A 24,278-nucleotide genomic window follows, 5' to 3' on the forward strand; every position below is an offset into this window, starting at 1 on the left:
ACATGGTCATGCATAAGAACTGTATTCCCTGGTCACTTAAAAAGGTTTGCTATTTGGTTAGGTGTTCTCCACACTTATTATCTTTTAAAGACACATTACTGAGGGCTTTGTTTATCATATCTCCAAACACGGGAATTTTTGAGACTGCATTAGATTGCAAACTTTCTTTGAAACATTATAGATATGAACATTATAGATATAAAGAATTTAGGATTCAGTTTCTGCGTCATCAATTACACATTTCTGTATGGAGCGGTAATGTATGGTGTCCGGATAGGGCCATTTACGTTAGCGCGATATTGCGTTCAGATAAACGAGACATCGCGCTAACACACAACACGCCGTCACGCTAATGCAACTTTGCTCCATAAGCCGTCACGCCGATCATCTTTGCACAACGCGCCGTCGCGCTAACACACAACACACCGTTGCATTAACACAACATTGAACAATGCGCCGTCGCGCTAACACACAACGCGCAGTCACGCTTACGCTTACAGTGCATTGTGCAAAGTTATGTTGTTTGCGCGACGGCGCGTTGTGTGTTTGCGCGACAGCGCGTTGTGCAAAGTTGCGTTAGGGCGACGGCGCGTTATGTGTTAGCGCGACAGCGTGTTGTGTGTTATCGCCATGGCGCGTTTATCTGAATGCCACGTTGCGCTAATGCAAATTGCGCTATCCGGACACCATATAGTAATGAGAATCAATCGTCTTATTGATGTGAGATGTAAGGTTGATAAGCGCGCAACATTTTAATGAGGAGTAGCGATAATGATTAGATAGTTTAGCAGTATTATTGAACTCCCAGCGTACTTCATGATGAGGATATTTAGGCGTAATTTATAACCAAATTACCCATTTATTATCAACACGGTAATTGATTTCAAAACCCAATTAGTATAACTTCCGAAAGATTTTTTTAAAAATCATATTAATAAATATTTTTATATAAGATAATTGCATTTTAATTATAAGGTGACAAAAAGAGATTATCATTATTTAATTACATAATTTGCCTCGAGTTTGTTATAACTGTAATTTTGTAATTTTATTTTATAGCCACCATGAGAGCTGTCATATTCGGTTCATCCTACGTAAAGGTAGCTTCAAGCTTTACAGACTTTGTCCTGCCATTTGAAGTCGGGTGTTTTTGAGTTGGTGGGATGACAGCTTCTCAACCTTGTCCAACTGGGTAACGGTAAAGTGCGAAACGAAATAGAAAAGAAACGAAATCTACCGAAACGAAGCGAAACAAAACTTTCAGAATGTTTTTTTTCAAATTAAGGTATACCTGTATACATCAAGTTATAAGATGTGATGCGTAACTGTATATGGTCTTTTTTTACTTCATATGAAATTTATATAGTAAGCTTGTTTACACAGGCAATTGTTTCATATGAGGGGTACCCTACTTGTTTTTAACACTAGGTACCTAACTCAAGTTCAGGCACCCTCGCTTTAAATTCATATTTTGTTAATATTTCAATAATTGACATACATTAAATTGACATCGGTCGTTTTGAGAGAATATTTCCTTGTCAATTAAATCCTATTAGACGTCTTTTGTCGAGCCTCTTTATTGCAAACTACTCATTTCTCCCTCGAAAATTACCCCTATACAAAATAAGGCCGTAGGAACGTAGATGGGATACACACTGCGGTTAGAGTTACATGTATAAGTGAACGATAAAACCACCCAGACAGCTCGCATTGAAATACTCGTAAGTCTCTGTAAAACGTCGGTTTTGATAGATATGTTGCATCATGGGCGTCGCAAGCAAATTGACGGGGGGGGGGGGGGGGCGTAACCAACCAGAAAGGAAAACCCCAAATTTAAAATCCGGTTTAATATATAAAATATTAATATAAGTGGGGGGGGGGCTAAACCTCCCTGCGTTTATGTCATACTTAATTTTGTTAATATAACACTAAATAATTACCACTTAATTACCTCGATAAAAAATAGGACCGTGTGTACGTAGGAAGGATACACAAGATTCTGGTTGGAGTTACCTGTATAATTGAACTATAAAACCAGACATCTCGGAATGAAATACTAAATACTCGGAAATCTCTGGTTTATCCTATGTTTTTAGACATTCGCTACATACAACGGTACAGTGACTTTATTTTGACCCGTACATAAACGAGCCTTTACATGTAACATATCAGTTTTGATAGATATCTTGTATCTATATAAATAAGGGCTGGAAATAAATGTAAGACATAAAAATTTGAAAATAGTTCACATATTGAAATTTTACATGCATATAGTACGTACGTTCGTGCATATTTGCAGCTGGCAAGCATGTAAATAGATCATTAGACTGACAAGGGAGCATAATTTTTCGTTAATCAAATTTTATATTAACAAGTGCAAGAACTACACATGAATTTTATTTGAAGTAAAAAAAAAGTCCTCAAGGAGTTACACATATATAAATATAATACATGATTTACTTTGATTTGGGGGAAAAACACAGATTTCAATAGTTTGTTTCGTTTCGTTTCGACAGATTTCGTTTTGAGTATGTTTCGTTTTGTCTTGATTTCGTTTTGGTAGATTTTGTTTCGTTTCGGTAGATTTCTATTCGTTTTGTTTCTTTTTCGTTTCGCACTTTACAGGTACCCTGTCCAAATATCATCTCCAAGATGTTGAGGTACCCACAACCCGGACACCGTTGTAGTGTGCTTAGGGGGAAACGACATTTCCAGTGGAGCCGAGGCGTCTACAGATTTGACTGTCTGACAAGCCTTTTCGACCAAATTAAAGTCTTGAGTCCCAGCTGCAGACAACCAGAGATTTTCTTCACAGATCGTTTCTAGAGCCAGAGGAAGATTTCGATTTCCTCTGCAGCGTGATGCAAGGCGTAGGACTGTTAACAATAAGATGAAGAAAATCCTTGGCAGAACCTACATCAGAATAGATGTCAAATTTCCCAGACATTACCTTTCCGATGAGACCCACTTCAACGGGGCGGGAACAGTCCTCTTCTTGCTTTCAATAAGCAAGACCATCAAGAGTCGCTCCTACAGGTTGACAATAAACGGCCCTTGTAAGGGCCATTCAATTAATCGAAAAGATACCTATGAATACAGAGTGACGTAGAAACGTCGCACTTGACGTATATGCCCATTTATTTTACCGAACTTACTTGTAAATGAAAAAGAAATACGTAATACCTATAAATATACACATATAGTATATAATACACAATTACTAAAAACTTTATTTTTATAATTCCCGGATATTTGATTTCGGCTCAAGTGATATTTGCTCGATTTTTTATTTAAACTCGTCATATCTACACAAAACATTTTAGTTAGGAATTTAAAACAAGAAACATTTAGATTTAAGCGGCAAACCACAATGTTCCTGTTATGAGGCAACAAACTGAAATTACTTTATCTGTTATTAATAAAATATATATCATAAAAATCTATAAAAATGCCACATTAAAACAGTGCATGCAATATTGCAGGCGCGTATTTTATTTGAACAACCGATTTTTTTTCATACATAAATTTTATAAGTAGCCTATCACGAGCTTATTACCGGTACTTATGTTAAAACACAGCAAATATTCGGAATCTCTTTCACTCACTCTAGCATATCCCAAACGCAACTTCTCGAGCCTTTCCGACTAGCGGAAAAACGACCTCGAATGTATATGGTAGACGCCATGACAACCCCCCCTTTTCACGATCTTTGAAATAAATGCATGGAGACATTTAATCTGTCGAATATGCAGTTTAACTTTATTCAATGTAATGATATTACTTAAAATATACTGTAGAAGAGACTTCTAGCTCCGTCTATCCTATATTTGAATAAACAGGAAATGTATAAAATTTTAACATCCGGTAATGTTAATACATTCGAAGTTGTTTTTCCGACCTCCGACGGAAAGACCCGAGATGATGCGATTGTAGCATATCCCAAAGGAGGTGTAATTCCACCTCCCCCCCCCCCCATCCCATCCAGATTTGCTAAATTGCATTTCCTTTTATTTTGGAAAAGTATAAAACGTGCTTTATCCTTGTCTGCTGCAGCAAAAATTTCGTATTTGTGAGAAATTAAAATTTTACATATAATGAAAATCCTTAGAAAATGTATATATGTACAATCTGTACCTATATATACATGCTAATACTCTCTCCGCTTCAAATTTCGTCAATCAATTCTTACCCGATTATTTATTTTATTTTGATTGCATTTTTACAACATGCCATTAAATTCTCAAATACCGTAAACAATCAAGAGGAATTAAATAAATCACCATTAATTGATCGAAACAATGTAGTTCAATGAAATCATTTGTAGCAAATTAGATAAGACAAACCGTTATCATTAATAAACACTATTTTCAATCTTTGACGGACATTTTGTTGGGGCAGACATAACGAGAAGACAATATTGGATGATCGGCGGACACTTCGTGACGGCAGAAATAGTGTGCCGAGTTTTCTTTTTCTTTTTTATTTTGGGGGGGGGGGAGGCGGACATTTCTTGGCGACGGACATAATATTACTATTTTGGGGGGAGAAAGGCGGACATTTTGTAGCGACAGACATGTGTGACGATTTATCTGAAAGAGGCGGACATTTCGTGACGGCGGACATAACGTGACGATTTTACCGAAAAAGAGGCGGACATTTCGTGACGGCGGACATAACGTGACGATTTTTCCGAAAAAGAGGCGGACATTTCGTGACGGCGGACATAACGTGACGGCGGACAAAACGTGACTCAACAGGGGGTCTAGAAATCTTCTATAAATGGGAGAACAGGGAAAACAATTGCAATTTTCAACGCATCAAATGGCAAACCATGTCATATCCATGCAACCCATCTTGATTGGTTTAACAGGCTTCTGCTTCTTCAAAAACCCATGTCAATGAAACTAGGATCTATTTTATGTTTTAGGATGTTATGTTGGAGAAATAGGTTCCATTAATGTATTTCTCCTTGGTTATTGTCTCTTAAAATCGTTTTTCATTTGTTAAATTGCACTTTCCTTTACTCTTCTGTACCATGACAGCTTTCAATGTATTTATGCACCGCACTCATAACATCTTTTTTTTCTTAAATTAAAAAATAATACTTGAAGCAGTGGAGTATATGAATGACACATTATACACTCCTTTTGCTAAATGACAGAAATATCATGTGAGAAAACTTTAGTAGACAGATGTAATAATTGGAACAAAACTGGATACTATTAACCACAAACCATCTAATTAAATCTATGTATAAGGGGACAGCCATTTGATTCTGAAAGGGGGAGGGGGGCTGGCACATTGTTTTCGAGTCAGATTATTTATTTCCATACCCCACCCCACCCCCTCAGAATCAAATGGACGTCTTCTAAGAAGAAAAATCACTTAACAGAGGAGTGCATTAATGCTGTTATGTATAACCGTTTGTGTCAATACCTGGGTAGTTTAGGTATGTGGTTCACAGCTGCATCTCGTTGTGGCTGCTCGATAAAACCTCTGGTGCAGACATTTTTGTTACTTGAAATCTTCCATGATGGCCGTTCCCTAGCTCAAAGATTAAACACTTCAAAAGCTCTTAAGTCTTTCATCATTTTTTCTACAAAGGGAAAACACAAGCTATACTTAATGTTACATGCGACAAGAGACCAAGTGATTTTTTCCTCTTTGGATTTCTACTATAGCAACCGGTGTAAATTTGCCTTGTATGGTCTGTATGGTCTTGTATGATTGTGAAATCTCATAAATAGCGGAGCGTATGTAACAGAATGAACATACGATTCATCATCTAGAAATTAATCGGCACCAATGGGAACGGAATTTAAGAACTGTCGGAGTACAGAGACGTTTTGGAAAAGCTAGAGAGTTGCATTCTGGTTATATACATACGTACTCTGGAGTGTACATCCAAAAAGACTTTGAGTTCCTGGTTGACAATGTATGTGTTGTTTTTGGAGACCAGGTCTTCCAACAATCTATTTCAATTTCCAGTTGGGTACAAATTGCGCCCCGTTGTTAGCAGACCTGTTTATGAATTCGTATGAAGCAGAATTTGTCCAAAATCTTCTACGTGAAAAAGAAGACTTGCTGTGGCCTTCAACTCGACATTTAGATATATTAGATACTACGTATTGTCAATTAACAATGGTTATTTCTATTTTTATGTCGATATGACCTGTCCTTGTGAGCTTAAAATAAAAGATACCACAGAGTCTGACACATTTGTTTCAGATTTGGATATTTTACGTGAACCTCTTGGCCCACGAACCTTATAGGTCACCGAGTATCACGTACCAACTTTCCAACAATTGTATTTGGTTCGTGTTTTAAACCAGAGGCCATTCTCATAATTATACACTTGCATGCTTACTCTAGTTACTTGATACTCAGAGGTAGATCAGAGTAACAGAAAAAATGCATTCCACTTCATAACCAGTTGTGCACCACTGACCCTGGGGCTCTATATGTGAAAAGTTTGGAAATTTTATCATAAATTTTATTTCATCATAAATGATTGATTAATATCAAAGAGCAGATTTTGAAGCATTAATTCAATTTCAGACTATGTAACCCCCTCCCCCACTCTCAAATACCTCTGACCCATGCAGGAGCCCTGAAATAAATCATTTTGGAAGAGCAACTTTCTTCATCATAAATACATGTATGTACATGAACTTAGATCATTGGCATAATACCTAGATTTCCAATGAATTCATGTATTTCCCCTATATAATCATTAGAGCACGGCCCTAACACCAGAACCTCTGCCCCAAGGGCCCCGAAATTCAAAGATCATTGGCTTTATACCCAGGAGCAGAGGAGAAGATTTTCAAAGTATTTAAGCATTTTCAATTTTTCACTATATCAAAAAGAGCCCTATTCCCTTCTTTAATACAATACACCCTTCATTTAAGACTGATGTGGCAGGGGATAGTTTCGTACTAAAGACCCGGTTAAATTTCTTTAAAAATTGAGACATTCCCTGTTTGATGTGATATTTTATGTCGAAAAATGATTGGCATAATTATGGGACACATTTGCACTGAAGCAGAGTGATTGCAGTAAAAAATGATGTGAAACTTGTAGGTATCACTATGACACTTAGCATATACGGAGTTGTAAATGCGAAACCAAGACACATGGTCAGTTGCAGAGGAAAATCAGCTGAAAAGCAGTAGGCCTTAGAGAAAAGTGTGTATCCCAGTGGGAAGGTGAATTACCTCATATCAATTGGTGAATTTTCGTATTAGGGCAGAGATTGATTTACAGACTACTGTGTGTTTTTTCCTGCTCCCTCGGGCCTGGGGGTGAGTTGTATAGGTGCAACTGAGGCCAAAATCGCTGAAAAAGAATCAAAAATTTGGGTAGTCCCGGGGCGCATTTTTGGTACATGTGCACTCTAATAGGCAGATGACGTAATTTTTTGAATTTGTGAGTCATGGGCATATGTACAATGTAGTGTAATTAATTAGCCCCTGAAAAACTGTCCACATGTACATCTTTTAAAGGATCGCATGTATATGTTTACCCCCCTTGGCACATGTTCGGCGTAAAAAAAACTCTCCCCTGCCACCTGAAAATCTTATAAAATTGTTAAGTCGTGAGAAATAAGATTACTGTTATGACGAAACATTCTCATTTTTTCAGAGAAATAAGTGTACTTCAAATTTTGATACTACAATTTATCAGAAGCTGTGTAGCATAGTGGTTAGTGTGTTAGTCTCAAAGCTACGTGATGCTCCGAATTTTATGCCTTTGCTAGAATCTCGATCATGAAAACATTATTTTTGCTCCCCTTCGAAGAAAATTTGCTGCTATCTGTCGGTCCACCACCAGTTTCCGTTCATTATCTTCGCAGAACTTGCAGGTATTGAAAGGAAATTTGGTATACAGATTTATCACAAGAATATTTAGGTCAAGGTCGCCTTTGGGTACGATTGGGCCATTTTTGGACAGAGTTATGCCCCTTGGACTTAGAAAAATTCAAGTGTTTTGCAGTTTCCTTTCATTTTCTTCCAGAGGTTGCAAATAATTGAAATGAAAATTAATATACAGATTTGTGATGAGAATATCTAGGTAAAAATTTGTTCTTGGGTACGATCGGGCCTTTTTGGACAGAGTCATGTCCCTTGGACTTAGAAAAATTCCAATAATTTTGGGGAGGGGGCGGGACATACATGTAAGTGTTTTACAATTTTACAAACATCTCTTGTTTGGGTTCGTGTGTTCTTAGAGATAATTTTCCTCAGACAAAAATATGTTTATCATAATTTCCTAAATTTCAATTATGAGAATTTTTTTAAATACTAAATTTAGAAATATTTTAATATTTAATTTAATATTTGTAAGTGTTCTGTACGTATTGTTCATCCATCATCTCTCTGTCTGGATGTGATATAAGACAAAAAAAAACAAACAGAGCCATAGAAACGCATCTTATAGTGATTTTTAAAAGGTTACAGAAGACAGATGAATAAGGGAGAATTGAAGCATAAAGACGAATCTGAGATTATTGAACAATTCGGGGAACTTCAATAAATCATGAAGAATAGAAAGGTTTTCTGATTATTTTCCGAGCGAAACAAAATTGTGACAAGAAGGCATCGAAATGAGAAATTGAAACGAATTCCAAGAGATAATTAAAAGTAAACTGGAAAACTTTCTTAATATTTCCGCAGCAAGAAAATGTTCTCTTCCATGTAGAAAATAATTAATAGTGTAGTAGCAAATAGCATAGTAAAACTTTCATCCTTATTCTATAAACACACTAACGCTTCCCTTTATCGTTCCTTTTTTCTGCAATACAAGTTAAAATAAAAATCCAATTAGCCACACAACACAAAAGTAACTATGCATAATCTTTTACCCTACGGTCATGTAGTTATTTTAACATTAAAGACTTGTCCTAGCTGTTCGATTTACTTTTGCTTCAAAGATATTTTTAAAAAACGATAAATTTCAAGCTTTATGATTTGACATTATTTTAGGAATGATAAAAGTAATCTTGTAATCTACGTTGTTTTATCCTTTTTCATGCTTCTCTAGTTTAAAGGAACATCACATAATGTGCATGTATGATTTGGAGCCGCTGTACTTTTTTCAGGTAAAGTACACAGATCTAAAATAACTCTCCGTAAAATTTAACTGCTTAACTCATTATGTTTTAATGTTTCATTGTCCTGCATACAAGAACATTAAATAAAATCATTACAAGTTATACAGTGTATTTCATGTATTTTGTATGTCTTCAGACAAATTAAATTTATTTTCAGATATAATTATATATTTAGAGAAACAACCCACCGTTTGGATTTTTAGTATTGATTAATGGTAGCTTAGTTCTAATGTACTGTACATTAGAAACTTATTCCCAAATGATAAGTTGTAAAACTCAGCATGAATAAATCAACGTACATTATCGATGAATATGTTAACTCTTTTAAGTATGGGTTAATACCTGGGTGAAAACCATGTTTGCCGGCAATATTTTTTATTGCTACGAATATGGTTTAAAGAGGTAGAGGTCATAAAGCTATAAGCTATATCATAATTATCATACATACAACAAACCTATAAATGGATAAAAAAATGAAATGTATATCAAAACGTTTGGTGCCTATATATATTATTATATATATAGTAATTTCAGCATGTCTGTCAGTCTGTAGTTCTGTCTGGCTGTAACACTTTCGTTTTCGACCGATATCTCAAGATGCCCTTGAGCTTTTGAAGTGAACTTTTACACAACTTCCTATGGCGATTTAGAGGTCAAAAGATCAAAGGTCAAGGTCATAAATTCAATAATTCTGTCTGTTTAAACACTTACATTTACGTGCGATCTCTCGAGAACCGTTTGAGCTCTTATAATGACATTTTACAACAATACTCCCTATGGCATAAAGAAGACGTTTTTTTTTTATTTTGAGGTCAAAGTTGTCATTTCATCCATTATTACTTTCAAGAACCTTTTGGGTTTTTGCAGTTAAAATTTATCCCGTAATTCCCTATACTCTTCCTGCCCTTCTTTAACGTATTTAATCCCTAATAGCAACAGATTCATGTTTAGGTGTTGAATACTCTGTATATTTAGAAATTAATCCCATTTATTACTATTATCATTAAAGGTGGGATGCGTCCTAATTTATGACCTTTAATTTTGGTTAGTTATCTCCCTCTATTTTTAATTAAAAAAATAATTAGAACAATAGGCCCACAGGCCTTCATCTTCGCTAGCTAAGGGTTTCTGATACGCTACTCTTCTCATAATCAGGAGAGAAGCGTATCAGAAATCCTTGGCTAGCGAAGATGACGGGCCTTATACATGTAGGTCACCTGAGTATCATGTAACAACTTTCCAACAATTGAATTTGTTTGGTGTTTTAAACCAGAGGCCATGAAATTCACAATTTTTTTTGAAAGAGGCACCTTTGCTTATCATAATTGCAAACTAAGCATGCTTACTCTATTTACTTAATACCCAGAGGTAGATCTGATTAACAAAGAGAAAATGTACTTCCACTTTATAACCAGTTGTGCACCCCACCCCAAAGGAACCACCTACCCTGGGGCCACATATTTCAAAATTTTGGAAATTTAATCATAAATTTTATTTCATCATAAATGTTGATTAATACCAAAGGGCAGATTTCAAAGCATTAATTTATTTTCAGACTGTGTAACCCCCACCCCTACCCCGGATACCCTTTAACCAAAATTAACCATTTTGCTAGATGCACCTTTCTTCATCATAAATATATATACTTGGATCATTAGCATAATACCCAGGAGCAAAGGAAACGATTTTCAAAGAATTTATGTATTTTCACTATATAATCAAAAGAGCCCCCCCCCCCCCCTTAAACAAATTGGCAAAACCCCTCATACAGGCCTAGGGGCAATGAAATTCACAAATTTGGTTGAGGCGTAATAACTATATATTAAGTTATTTTATTTAATACCCAGGAGCAGAAAAGAAGATTTTCCAAGATTTAATGCATTTTCACTACATGTATATAATCAATAGAGCCCCGCCCTAACACCAGAACCCCTGACCCTGGGGCCATAAAATTCAAAAATTTGATAGAGGCACTCTTGCTCATCATAACTATGTAATTAGTTTATTTATTTAATACCCAGGAGCAGAGAAGAATATTTTCAAAAATTTAATGCATTTTCACTATATAATCAATAACACCAGAACCCCTGACCCTGGGGCTATAAAATTCACAATTTTGGAAGCAGCACTCTTGTCCATTATAACTTTATGTATTTTGTTAGTTTATTTAATACCCAGGAGCAGAGAAGATCTTCAAAGAATTAATGCATTTTCATTATATAATCAATAGAACCCTGCCCCAACACCAGAACCCCTGAGATGTTTGTAAAGCACATGCCCCTTCCCCCAATAACCGGAATTTTTCCAAGTCCAAGGGGCATAACTCTGTCCGAAACAGTTCGATTGTATCCAAAACAAAACTTGGCGTAGATATTCTAATGATAAATCTGTATACTTAATTTCATCTCAATATGTGCAACCTCTGCGAAGAAAATGAATGGAACTGCAAATATTAGAATTTTTCTAAGTCCATGGGGCATAACTCTGTCCGAAATGGTGCGATCGTACCCTAAACAGAACTTGACATAGATATTCTCATGATATATCTGTGTACCAAATTTTATTTCAATACGGGCAACCTCTGCGTAAATGATGATGGACCGACAGACAGACCGACCGACAAACAGCATCAAATCAAAAGGGGGCATAATTACTGCTTAGTTAGTAAAAATTTTAAAACTTTCTCGGGGGCAATCCCTTTCTACTATTAAATGATGGGAATCCTTTAGTATCCCACCCCCTCGACTCCTCGTCCCTCCCGGGTCAGCACATATATCCTCTTCTTTTTTTCCTTCAGCGGCGGACACATATTCTCTGAATTAGTTTGTTATAACAGAAATGTTGTATCATTTTGTGTTGATAACCCTGTAAACAAAGCGTAATACGACTCAACAAATCAAGTGACTATTATGATAACTTTAAAACAATTTTCTAAATGTGTTGTCATTCAAAATTGTGAATTTTATGGTTCAGTCAAAGGAGTTTGAAATTTCTGTTGTTTAAAAAAGATCCGCAGATTTTATTTCCAACCTCAATTAAAAAAACAGGATTTTTATTACATATTATCATTTTTTAAACATTTTATACTTCAACATTTTCATTTCTCTGTAACATCATCATATACTGGTACAAAAACATAACATTTTCATGCCTCTATTAGCATCAAACACTCAACATACTTCACATTTCTATTTCTCGTTTATCATCATGTAAATAAACTAAATATCCTTGGATAAAAAGGACTCAATTTTGTTCAAATGAAGGGCCTCACTTTCCATGGAAAGCAAATTACAAACAAGTACAAAAATTACTCTTCAAATTCTTCCTCTCAAGAATAAAAAAATTACAATAAAACACACAAATACAGAAGTGTATATTCAAGTTTGTTCAACGGCATGTCCTTGTTTCACTTTACTTTCACAAGTACAAAAAATACTCTTTAACCCCTTCCATGGCAAAGATTTTTAGCATTTTTAGAGAAATTGATATCAAGATTTTAATGCATTTTTTCGGGTATTTCTTGTAATTTTTGTAAATACCAATGTATATATATTCTGAAAGTAGGTATTGTGAGGTTTCTGAAAATGATAATGAAAACATTCTTTCTGTTGCCATGGCAACGAAATATGCCCAAATTACTGAGAAATCTCTATTCAACCTTCAAGTAGTTATATATTAACTTTTTTACTTCAGTAAAGTATTTAAAGTAAGTAAATTTTGATGCTGAGACATAGCAGCATATTGTTTACCGTAAGTTTTAATCAAATTTTAAGCACTTTAGGGAGTAAATACAGGATTTCAACATTTTATGCTCCAGTAGGGAAAAGGAAGAATAACGTTCCTTAACAGCTATCGCTCGCAATCATAGACTAAGTATTACTCATTCCATGTCTGAAAAATCCTTTGCTTGACAGACAAGAAACTTAGTGCATGTACACTCATGACGGGTACCCCTCAGTAAGTACATGATGACCCCTTTTGAGATGGAGGTCAAAAGGTCAAAGGTCAAACTATTCAAAATATATAAAGATATTAACCATTCAAGATTTTGAAAACCCTTCGCTCAACATAGTATGTACGGTGCAGATCTAAGAAACTTAGTACATGTACACTCATGACTGGTACCCCTTAGTAAGTACATGATGACCCCTTTTGAGATGGAGGTCAAAAGGTCAAAGGTCAAACTATTCAAAATATATAAAGATATTAACCATTCAAGATTTTGAAAACCCTTCGCTCAACATAGTATGTACGGTGCAGATCTAAGAAGTCTGATTTTAATTACATTGTTGCTTTTCATACAACAATTTCTGTTCACTGTTATCCTCTGAAGAGTAAATTACTTCTGGTGATTTTTGGTTTGATTGAATGTTTGCCCCTGACCAGTCAACAACTATTTTCTTCAAAATAACAAATTCTAAAGCTTTTTTCCAATATTGTCGTGCAGGTATAAATTATACATGTATTTGTTTCTCGAACAATTCTTGTTTTTTTATCACACTTTTTTACCCTGGTAGGAATGATCATAATTGTTTACAAGTGGTAAATACTTTCAAGTACCGGTAAATATGAAGATAAAATTACACAAGCAGAAACTTAGATGATATCTATTGCTCTGGACAAAAAAAGAATAAAAAAATTAAAGACTTTGAACTTTTATCATTCATAGACTTTTCAAAATTTGAATGAAGTTGAACTTTGATCTATGACATAGCACAATGTTGCATAATTGAAAAAAAATTACATCTTTGAGTAGACAACATCATTCTTAACTTACAAACTTAAGGAGATTTACAAAATAAAATCTTAGCTTCCAAAATAACATTTAGAAGATTTGATATGCCTCTATACATGGTATTCAAATTTTGAAATATAATGCGTAAAATTAAGGAATATTAACCTTGATCTTTGAGTCATTGTGATGTACAGTAATCCTATGTTTTATGTATTCCTGCAAGTGACATCTCATACAGATTTTCCAAGCATGATTATGTGACTTATGTAACAAATTGATCTTAGAGATTAACATCAGAATGAAATTCCCTGAAACATCGTTCACTACACAAGTGTTTGTTACACCCTTTACAACCATAAACTGTCTCCTTTCTTTTCTTTTCTCTGTGTTTGGTACACCATTTGCATGTTGACTTTAGGCGATCCAGATGGCAGAAAACATGAGGGGGTCAAGAATACCCTGTAAATGATGGCCCCGCTTTCTTCCTCTGAAGCCTCCAATAAGTTGCTGAGCCACCTCCATCCTGAAATCCAGCAGGTCAAACCTTGTTTTGGTAGGAAGATCCTTACCAGGTGTTCTGGAAAAAATCTCAAATGCATTTATAAGGCAAACTTCCATAATAAAGTTGAAGAAAAACTTCCAGTATTTTTTGGATGGTCTGCCAACAGGATTCTTTGCGCGGTGTTGCATGCATCTGTCGACTCCACTCATATAACGTTGATAGGAAGATACTGGTGGAGGACACATAACCTCAACAAAATTTCCACCACGAGTTCGACGGACAACTGGACCATCTCCAAATGGACTACAATTAGTGCTCAAAATATGTACCTAAAATAAAATTACATAGAGATATAGGCCTAGCTGGAAATTAAACTTACGCTACATATAGATATATTTACTTCTTTGGGATTTTAAGATAAGCACTGAAACTATATTTGCACTGAGATTTTTAACAAAGATATACACAAAAAATTGCACAGGAATATAATTAATCAGATAGACCTTTATGTCCTCCTTAACTCTTTAGTTGAAAGTTTAATAATTGCAGGTAAAAGTGTAATTGTGATAAATGTTGCTATTTTTATTAAATTTTGAAACATAGTACATGTCTGTATGAAGACAATGAATATGTAATACCGTTTTCTTATCTTTCCAAGCAGTGGCAAGCAATTGGTCGTGCTGCATCTGTAATGTCTCCCCTCTCCTTAAATCCGGATTTCTTAACTCTGGCGGAAACCCTTCTGAGTCGCTCTTTATTGTCCCACAACTAAAAATCCCATTCTGAAGCAAGGTTCGCACCAAGGAAATGGATGTAAAGAACCTGATATTATATAAAGTTTAAAAATATTAGACATTGAAAAATATGAAATTATTTTGATAATGAATCTTTCATCATTCAGTCATGTTGAACAATGTTGAAGTCATTTTAAGTTGTTTCAAACACAAACCTGTCAAAGAACACATGATGGCCTTTGTATTTCAATGGTCTACACAAGTGTTTGACGACTCTTTCTCCTAGTGACTTTCCATGAAAAAAGTCATGTTTTCCCATATACGGCCAATAATCATAGCAGTAACCATCCTCATCACATCTCATGAATATCTGAAAAAAATATTTTGTTGCATCAAATTTTTTTTATAACTATTCACCTAGCATTTCAGAGACATATACATTAGCCGGTGGACCAGTTACTGGGGGGATGATTACCGTATGTTTACTTGCCTATAAGTCAGATTTTTGGGAGTAAATCTCTGGTCCAAACTCTATGTCCGACTTGTAGGCTAGTTATAAAATGAATGGTATTTTATGAGGTCAGTCCCTCTGATATATAAGCTTATTAAATACAACCAACTTATAGGCGGACCGATTATAGGCCAGTATATACGGTACCTGTCCTTCTCATCCATTCCCTGATCCACCTCGTCATCATATAAAAAAAATTTTAATGCTTCCTTAGTCTTTTTTTAAATATGTAATCAATTAATTAAATAATTTTTTAAAAATTACATTATTTTGTGTATCACAATATCAATTTATTGAATGCAAATAGGCATTTCATTGATACAAACCTTAAAACCTCTCTTGACCGGTTTATTTGGCATGTATTGTCTTGCAAAAAATCTCCCTTTGTACTTAACCATGCCCTCATCAATAGCCTGCTGCTTAGGTGGATTCATCTGACTCCGAAATGCCCTTCTTGTCTCATCAAGTACAGGTCTTATTTTGTGTAATCTGTTGAAAAGAAATGTGAAATGTTTAAGAAATAAGATATCATTTTTAGAGTTTCATTGGGATATGACATGAAGTCGGTCACATGATCAAATTCTATAACACCCGAAGGGCGTTATAGTATATTTGATCACATACCGAAATCATGTCATTCCCAATGAAACTCTAAAAAATGATATTTTATTTCTTATATTTATATTTTACTTTTATTCGTAATACAAGGAAAAATAGGCGCTATTTGGACATTGTTATAGAAATGCAACATAACGTAACTACGGCGTCATATGACATCACAGTCAAGACTTTCTAATAGTCTCAAGCGGTTTGCCCAACTGCATGTCATTGAAAATTGAATGTCAAAATTATTTATATTGTCATATAAGGAAAGACATTAGCAAATGTAAATATAAATCTATAAAACAAAATGAAGACACTAAACTATAGTGATGTGAATCAGTGTCAATTTCATAACTGATTATTGGTTTTCTGTAACTAATATTAGTTATAATTAATTTAAGATCACTGTTGAGTAATTTCTAGAATATTTATATTGGTTAACTATTAAAATAGAGAATTATAAATTGCATACCTGTCAAATTCAGGTGTTCCTCTGGCTCCCTGAGTAGTATTATCATTTAGATGGAAATACCGAGTGAGCTTTTCAAATCTTTTCAAACTCAGCGTTTCTTGAAAACCAATGTTACCTGCATATGATTGTAAATTTCACTTATCAATGTCAATTTTAAAAAATGAATTCAACAATAAATGGATTTTATCTCTAGAAAATGAGAAAAGAAATAAAGAAACAATTTTAAATGACTTACACTGCCAATTCCAGAAGAGCACTAAGCAGGTGTAATTAAGTTTCATTTTATATTCAACATATTCCTCAATATTAAGAAAAAGTTTATGATCCGAGTTGTTTCATGGTAAAGGTTTGAAGACATTGGTCAGCTCAACATCTACATAAATATTGTTTGAATAGAAATACAAACATAAATTTAATACAAATGAAACAAATTGAATGGGTGTGCAATTTATAGACAAAAACAAAAATGTACAATACATTATGTTTATATCTTTGTTACACACACAAAACAAAGACAAAAAAAGTAAACGTTGTAGTCATGAAGGTTTCCAGACAATGCGAGACACAACAATTATGAACTTAACATAAGTTCATTACATGTAATAATATTCCTTATTTTTAATTTTTTATCAAGGAAAAATGGATCAGTGTCCGTTGTAAATATAATAAAATTTAATGTACTTTTCAAAATCTGGAAAGGAAAATGACTGACAATATTTTTTTTCAAATTGTAACAAGAACATTATTGTAAACAGAAAGTAATATAAAGAAACAAAACAATATAGGTGCAAATTTGATAACTTACCGATAAACTTATCAGATGACCAATACATAGTGTATCTGGGAAGCTGAATAATCCCCATCAGAATTTGTAATCCGAGGAATGCCTTCATCTCGTCGATGGTGGTATCGGTCCAACCCTGGGCTCCACTCTGAGCAGCATACGAATTGGTGTTGTCCACAAGTACCTGTACCAGACTCAAGGGAAACAAGAGCAGGAAATATAACAGAGGATTTGCATCCGAAGAGAGCTGATGAGTGGGACCTGAAGTATCGACGAAGTCTGGAACATCAAAGTCTTCCACAACATCAGTCCAGAAGTCAGAATCTCTAATGTCGCTTGCCTGGCTGTCAAGGTCAAATAATGTGGAATCTGTGTCCTGCCCTGGTTATCATCGCTGTCTGTCTCACTTCCAAAGGAATGGTCGCTGTCTGAATCATCCTGATCAAAATCTGATCCAGACTCGGATGAATCGTCGCCAAATTCTTCGTCTGCATCTATATCTGACGATTTTGGGGATGAAGAAATGTCGCAAGAAGCCATGTTGTTTACACGTGTTACGAATGTTGCAGAACGATCCCGATAGATTTTCATAATATTTTCGCATGTTTTCTTTTTTATCAAAACAACAAAACCATCTACTTTATTGTAAATGTGGATATGTGGTTATGTATTTTAAACAATTTTTTACTCGTTTTTTTTCTCTTCCAGGGAAATTCAAACATTTTTATATCCATATATCGTAATACGAACGTAACTCTCAAAAATATTTTTTGAATTGGTCAACTAAAAACATTTTATATCATTATCTAACACGCTTATTTATATTTTAACTAGATAATTAGTTTCTAACACATCTAATTGAATAAACTATTTGGTTTTGATATTTTCTGAAGTTGTTTAAACGTGTTTTGCTACGAAAAAATGACAAGTGTTTGTACCGCGTGGATTTCGATCGCGGCAAATATCGCTAGAATAATACACGTTGTTTAACTCAAAATACCAAAAAACTGGTAAATCAAATTTAAAAAAAATTAGAACAAACTTTCTTTAAAATTGTTCCCTCTTTCTAATGATACAAAAATTATTTCAATATTCGCAGCATTAAAGAAGTTATGAATATTTGTTTACACTCTACACGTTTTTCACGCCAGAGGCGTAGAAAAGCGTATATGCCATGGAAGGGGTTAAATTCTTCCTCTCAAGAATAAAAAAAAATACAATAAAACACATAAATACAGAAGCATCTTCAAATAGCGTATATTCAAGTTTGTTCAAAGGCATGTCCTTGTTTCACTTTACTTGCTGCCTTTCTTTGACTGTCCCAATTTTTAGCTCTACTGGTCAGAGACCAGAAGAGCTTATGCGAGAGTAAGGTGTCCGTCTGTAACTAATATTTCAAAATGCTACTCCTCCTTTTTTATGATTTAAATATAACTTGGCACACAAGTAGACTATACTATGATACATAATTTAAAGCTTCGGTTTTGGATTTCGATGAACAGTGTTGCCATGGTAACTAAAAGTAGAACTCTGTGAAATTCCTTTAAAACGCTGCTCCACCTAAAGTTTCAGTCCGAATTCAATATAACTTGGCTCACAAGTAGACTACACTAAGGTACATAATTCAGTCCATCGGGTTTTGATTTCGATGCACGGCGTTGCCATGGTTACTCAAAATAGAAACTTCTGTGAAATACTTTCAAAATGGTACTATTCCTAGTTTTCATCTGATTTCAATATAACTTGACACACAAGTAGACTACACTAAGATAATAATTTAGTGCATCGGTTTTTGATTTCGATGAACGGTGTTGCCATGGTTACTAAAAATAGAAATTTCTGGGAAATTGTTTGAAAATGCTACTCCTCCTACAATTTGGATTCTGATTTCATATAATTTGGCACACAAGTAGACTACACTAAGATACATATAATTCTAATAACTGCTGCCTGTTGCAAAGTTTAAAATCCAAGTGCTAGTTTTCCTTTGTTTACCTACAGACCAGTAGAGATACAGTCTCATCAGAGACTTCTGGTTAAGGTCTCATCCCAAAGACCCGCAACTTTCACTTCAAGTGCTGAGCGTATGGTAAAGGAACAGTTCTTACCCATATTTTTAGGTCACCTGAGTAAACTCAAGGGACCTAATGCCTAACTCGTCCGTCGTCGTGCGTTAACATTGGGACATTTTCAGCTTCTTCTCTGAAAACACTCAAAAAATTTTGGCATAAAGCATCTATGGGTTAAGGGAACAAAAATTGTTTATTTCATGGTCCCTGCACCCCTGGGGCCTGAAGGATGGGGTAAAAACCACTAAAATTAATGCAGTCTTAAATCTTATTCTTTACTCCTGTAAATCAAGCAATCAAATTGTTTGCATGAATGTAATCACCATTGAGTCCTTGGCAATCGACATTGGGCTCAATAGATTATATAGTGAACATGCATTATTTCTTTGAAAATCTTCTTCTCTGCTCCTGGGCATCAAATAAACTACATGCAACCAAGTACGTAGTTATGTTGAATAAGACTGTCTCTTCCAAAATTGTGAATTTCATGGCCCCAGGGTCAGGGGTTCTCAGGTGCTAGGGTGGGGCTATATAGATTATATACTGACACTCATTAGAAAGGCAACACCCTAATTTTACGGGTGGGGGGGTTATATACGGATTATAACTGTGTACCAAAAAAGTTGGGACATCTTTAACTTTGCCAACTCAGTTATTTAACGGTTGAATGATTTTGATTCCATTACCGAAAGTTGATTTAACAGAAATCAAAAAATTTGCATTTTTAATGAAATATTTGACAATATTTTAGGTTTTCAAGGTTTTGTAGCTGCTAATCATAAGTATTGTACTAAAATTAAAATTCCGAGAAAAAAATCCTTCTTTCTTTCCCGGATGTGATGCCTATATTTCCTCAAAATGACAGCACGCATTAACTGACTTTCTAAGGTCTAAAGATAACATTGTGAATTTCAGTGTCCCTTGGTTTGGGGTTCTGGGGTTAGGGTGGGGCTCCATTGATCATGAAGTGAAAATACATTAATTCTTTTAAAATCTTCCTCTCTGGTACTAGGTATTAAATAAACTAACCAAGTACATAGTTATGTTGAATAAGGTTGCCTCTTCCAAAATTTTGAATTTCATGGCCCCAGGGTTTCTCAGGTGTTAGGGCGGGGCTCTATCGATTATTTAGTGACAATACATTAATTCTTTAAAAATCTTCTACTCTGTTCCTGGGTATTTAACCCGTGAATTATGTAAATAGTTAAGTTGAATAATGCTGCTACATCCAAAATTATGAATTTCATGACCCCTGGGTCAGGAGTACAGGTGTTAGGGTGGGTCCTTTGCTCCTAGGTATGATGCCAATGAACTAGGTACATATTAATGAAGATGAAAGGTGCCTCTTCCAAAATGGTTGATTTCAGGGCCCCCGGGTCAAGGATACTTGGGGTGGGGGTGGAGGGTCACATAGTCTGAAAATAAATTAATGCTTTGAAATCGGCTCTTATTTTATCCAGAAATCTTTTGTCTCTAAGTAAACGTAAGTATCGAGTTGTATACCTGGATCACCAGTGAAGGGCGCTTTTACGGGAAGTGTATCTACGGTATCTCAGTCATCGTCATCTCTGTAAACAGTTCTCTCACCGACTAAAATATCTCAATATCCGGTAGAATTTTGTGATAATTCAAAATATCAATATCTTGGAATCCCTTTTAATCCACTTCACTATCTCAATCACCAAAATAATTTTAAATAAATTTTTAATTTCAGTTTTAAATAAATTCATCTCTTTCAACATTAAACCATTGTCGGTCGCCATTTTTTTAAGCGAGGTAAACAGGAAGATCAAGCAGTGTCTTTTTATTGATCTTTTAAGCTTTAATCAATGAAATTAAAGTTTACAAACAGTGTATTGGATTGTTAAACGGATATAACGAAATAATATCACAAATTAAGTGGGTTTATAAATCTATTTATCTATAAATATATAGGATTTGGAATTCCCTAGATACCACAATAAGACACACTGCAATCAACACTGGAAAACAAAGTTTACAGTCGCGGAATTTTCCGCGGTAAGCATGATAAGGGTTAAAACTCCTCAACAATTAGCAAAATTAAATAAGAAACCTTTGGGATCTGTTGTTTACTTAAGTGTGTATCACCTAAATTTACTGCTGATTTACGCGATATCATGACAGTATGATCCGATTTTCCGGATGCTAACACTGTGGTTTTCTGAATTGAAATATATTGAAATAACAAACAGTATTCAAGCTCAAAAGTCCATAAAACAATACTAAATAGGAGCAGAGCAAACACGGACCTTCAAACTGATGACTTTTTTCCATGCGTATCAAAAATTGTCTTCAAGAAATGATTTGTTTAATAAATAAAAGTTATATAATTGCCCAAAAAAGCGTTGATATATTATTTCTGCTACATGTTAATTATAATAATAACAGTAATCCGATGAGTCGCCCATATGGCGCAGTGGTTAGAGCGTCTGTCTAGTCGCGAAATAAGTAGTTGATCCTTACGTCGCGGGTTCGAATCCCACTGTGGGACGTGTAGACCGAGACCGTATAAACCGAGGTCCCGTGCCGCAGTAGGTGCTAGCACGAAAAGAGACCCCTCATTGCTCAATGGCTCTGAGTGCCGAGTATAGGACAACATTTGCAGCTCTCCACCGGTGGTGTCTCCATATAAGTGAAAAATTCTTGAGAGGACGTCCCCATCGAGAATTTTTCACTCATATGGAGACGCCACCACTTGCCGGTTGAGAGCTGCAAATTTTGTCCTATGCTCGGCAATCAGGGCCATTGAGCAGGGAGAGATCTTTTTCGTGCTAGCACCTACTGCGACACGGGATCTGGGTTTATACTTGTACGGTCTCATCCGAAGGATCGGTCAACAACATAAAACAGTAAACTGATGTACCCCTATCAGGCCGTATTATTCTTGAGAATTTCTTGATTTTGTATTTCCACATTAGCATTTTAATGGCAATAGCCCTACAACGGTTGTCTCTCGGCCTTCTCCGTAAACTTCTTTCGGCAATCACCGGCTGATTCCGTTACCTTCTTTAAACAAGAAAGAGGAAAAGAGTAATAACAAATTGTAAAGCCTGCACGCAGTTAAAATCAAATTTCATTTAAAATGAAAATAAAGAAACCTTTTTGCTAGTTTTTAGTTATTGCTTTAAAAATAGCATGTTAGAATAAATGGCTGCCAATTTCGTTGTTCGTTTTGTAATGTTTTCATACGATTGTAAATCTTGAAAAATTGTTATGTCGTACGAAAATTTGATCATCAGAAATTTATTTATAGAATAATTGGAAATTTTGTTATCATGCAATTTCTATCAATCACAAAAGAGAGGAAGTGCATAGCCCAGAGACTGTAAAAAAAATCAAATCTCTATGACTGTCTCTCCAAGGAAGACGGTAATAAACAAGCTGAATTTGATCACATAAATTTAAGGGTTTTTTTTTTTAAACTTTCACTACATTATCGGATAATACAGGCATATTTTCAATTGGGACTGGGCCAAATTTTGACCCCGATCGGCTCTTAAAAAATCTATGGTGACAAACTATAGATCAAGTTTGATTTGTAGCTCCCCTGAGCTGAATTTTCTGATCACCCAATGTCCGTCGTCCGTTTGTCTATAAACTGTTCACATTTTCAATTTCTTCTCAAGAACCACTAATCCACTTCTAACCAAACTAGGTACAACGCATCCTTGGATGAAGAGAAATTTTATTTGTTAAAGGGGCCATGTCCCCTTACAAGGGGAGATAAATGTAATAAAGTACAGACAAAAATAGGGTGGGTCATTATAAAATCTTCTCAGAACCACTGGACCAGCTGAAACTTATGTGGGAGCATAATAGGGTAGTGTTGACTCTAAAATTATTCAAATCATGACCCGGGGTCACAATAAGGAATGCAAGTTTTACATTGCAGCAAGAAATTTTCTTTAAAAAAAATTCTTCTGTAGAACCACTGGGCCAAAGCAGGTGAGAGATGTGACCCGTGGGCCTCTTGTTTTTACATAGATTTGCTTTTTATGCCCCGGATCGAATTGTTATTGTTTTTTCCTGTCTGTTTTATTGTCTGTCGTCAACTTTAACTTAGCCCATAATTGAGTGAGTGGGGCTATGACTTTCGTATTTTACATTTGCATTCCTTGTGACAAGACCTTTCTTTGGGTTTCACCAAATTTGTCCTACTTTAAAAAAAAAATACCGCACTTGAACCTTAGCCATTATTTTTGAGCAGTTAGAGCTAGGGCTGTTTTATTGTGACAAGACCTTTCAGTTGGTATATAAATATTTTTGACCTTGACCTTAGAGTTTTACCCACTTTTAAAAAATTAACCTTGGACATAATTTTTGAACAGTTAGAACTAAGGTTATCATATTTCACATGTGTATTCCTTGTAACAAGACCTTCCTTTGTGCACCAACCCTTTGTAAATCAGATCTCGATCGACTCTATTCCATTATATTTCATTCATAAACAAGTAATAATTACCGAAATGTCCACATTTAATGGACACTTTTTCATATATACAAGATGATTATAAAATGACATAAAACTCTCTCTCTCGCTCATTGTTTAAATTTATATTCCAAAAGTAAAACGATGAGATTTTAATGTCACCAATATCTACAACGTTGCGATTTTATCAATTTTAAAATCCCAATTAAAAGTCTACGGGACCCTGTACTAAAAAGGGTCAATTAGGTTTTGGTTGCTCTTGCAGAACTCAATTATATATGTACTATGAAAACTTGAACAACTTAT

General features: G+C 35.0%; 2 protein-coding genes across 3 annotated transcripts in view; both read right to left on the reverse strand.

Moving 5' to 3' along the window:
- LOC134238092 (uncharacterized) overlaps positions 1-24,278 on the reverse strand; it is a 381,131-nt gene that overhangs the window by 296,195 nt on the left and 60,658 nt on the right. The gene's annotated exons all lie outside the window — the stretch shown is intronic.
- LOC134238101 (piggyBac transposable element-derived protein 4-like) lies at positions 13,806-17,826 on the reverse strand. Of its 2 annotated transcripts, XM_062720226.1 has the most exons (7): positions 17,475-17,826; positions 16,905-17,042; positions 16,670-16,784; positions 15,921-16,083; positions 15,299-15,453; positions 14,988-15,171; positions 13,806-14,678 (listed from the first exon to the last, which is right to left on the reverse strand). In XM_062720226.1, exons 2-7 carry the CDS (start codon positions 16,948-16,950, stop codon positions 14,262-14,264), a joined length of 1,080 nt encoding a protein of 359 aa, XP_062576210.1. In that variant the 5' UTR covers positions 16,951-17,042; positions 17,475-17,826; the 3' UTR covers positions 13,806-14,261. The 2 variants fall into 2 exon arrangements, with proteins under 2 accessions (XP_062576210.1, XP_062576209.1); XM_062720225.1 differs by lacking the exon at positions 16,905-17,042.

Source organism: Saccostrea cucullata, unplaced genomic scaffold (genome assembly GCF_032062105.1).
Source record: "Saccostrea cucullata isolate Sc308-1 unplaced genomic scaffold, CSIRO_AGI_Scuc_v1 ctg568, whole genome shotgun sequence".
In the NCBI taxonomy this organism is placed as follows: domain Eukaryota; kingdom Metazoa; phylum Mollusca; class Bivalvia; order Ostreida; family Ostreidae; genus Saccostrea; species Saccostrea cuccullata.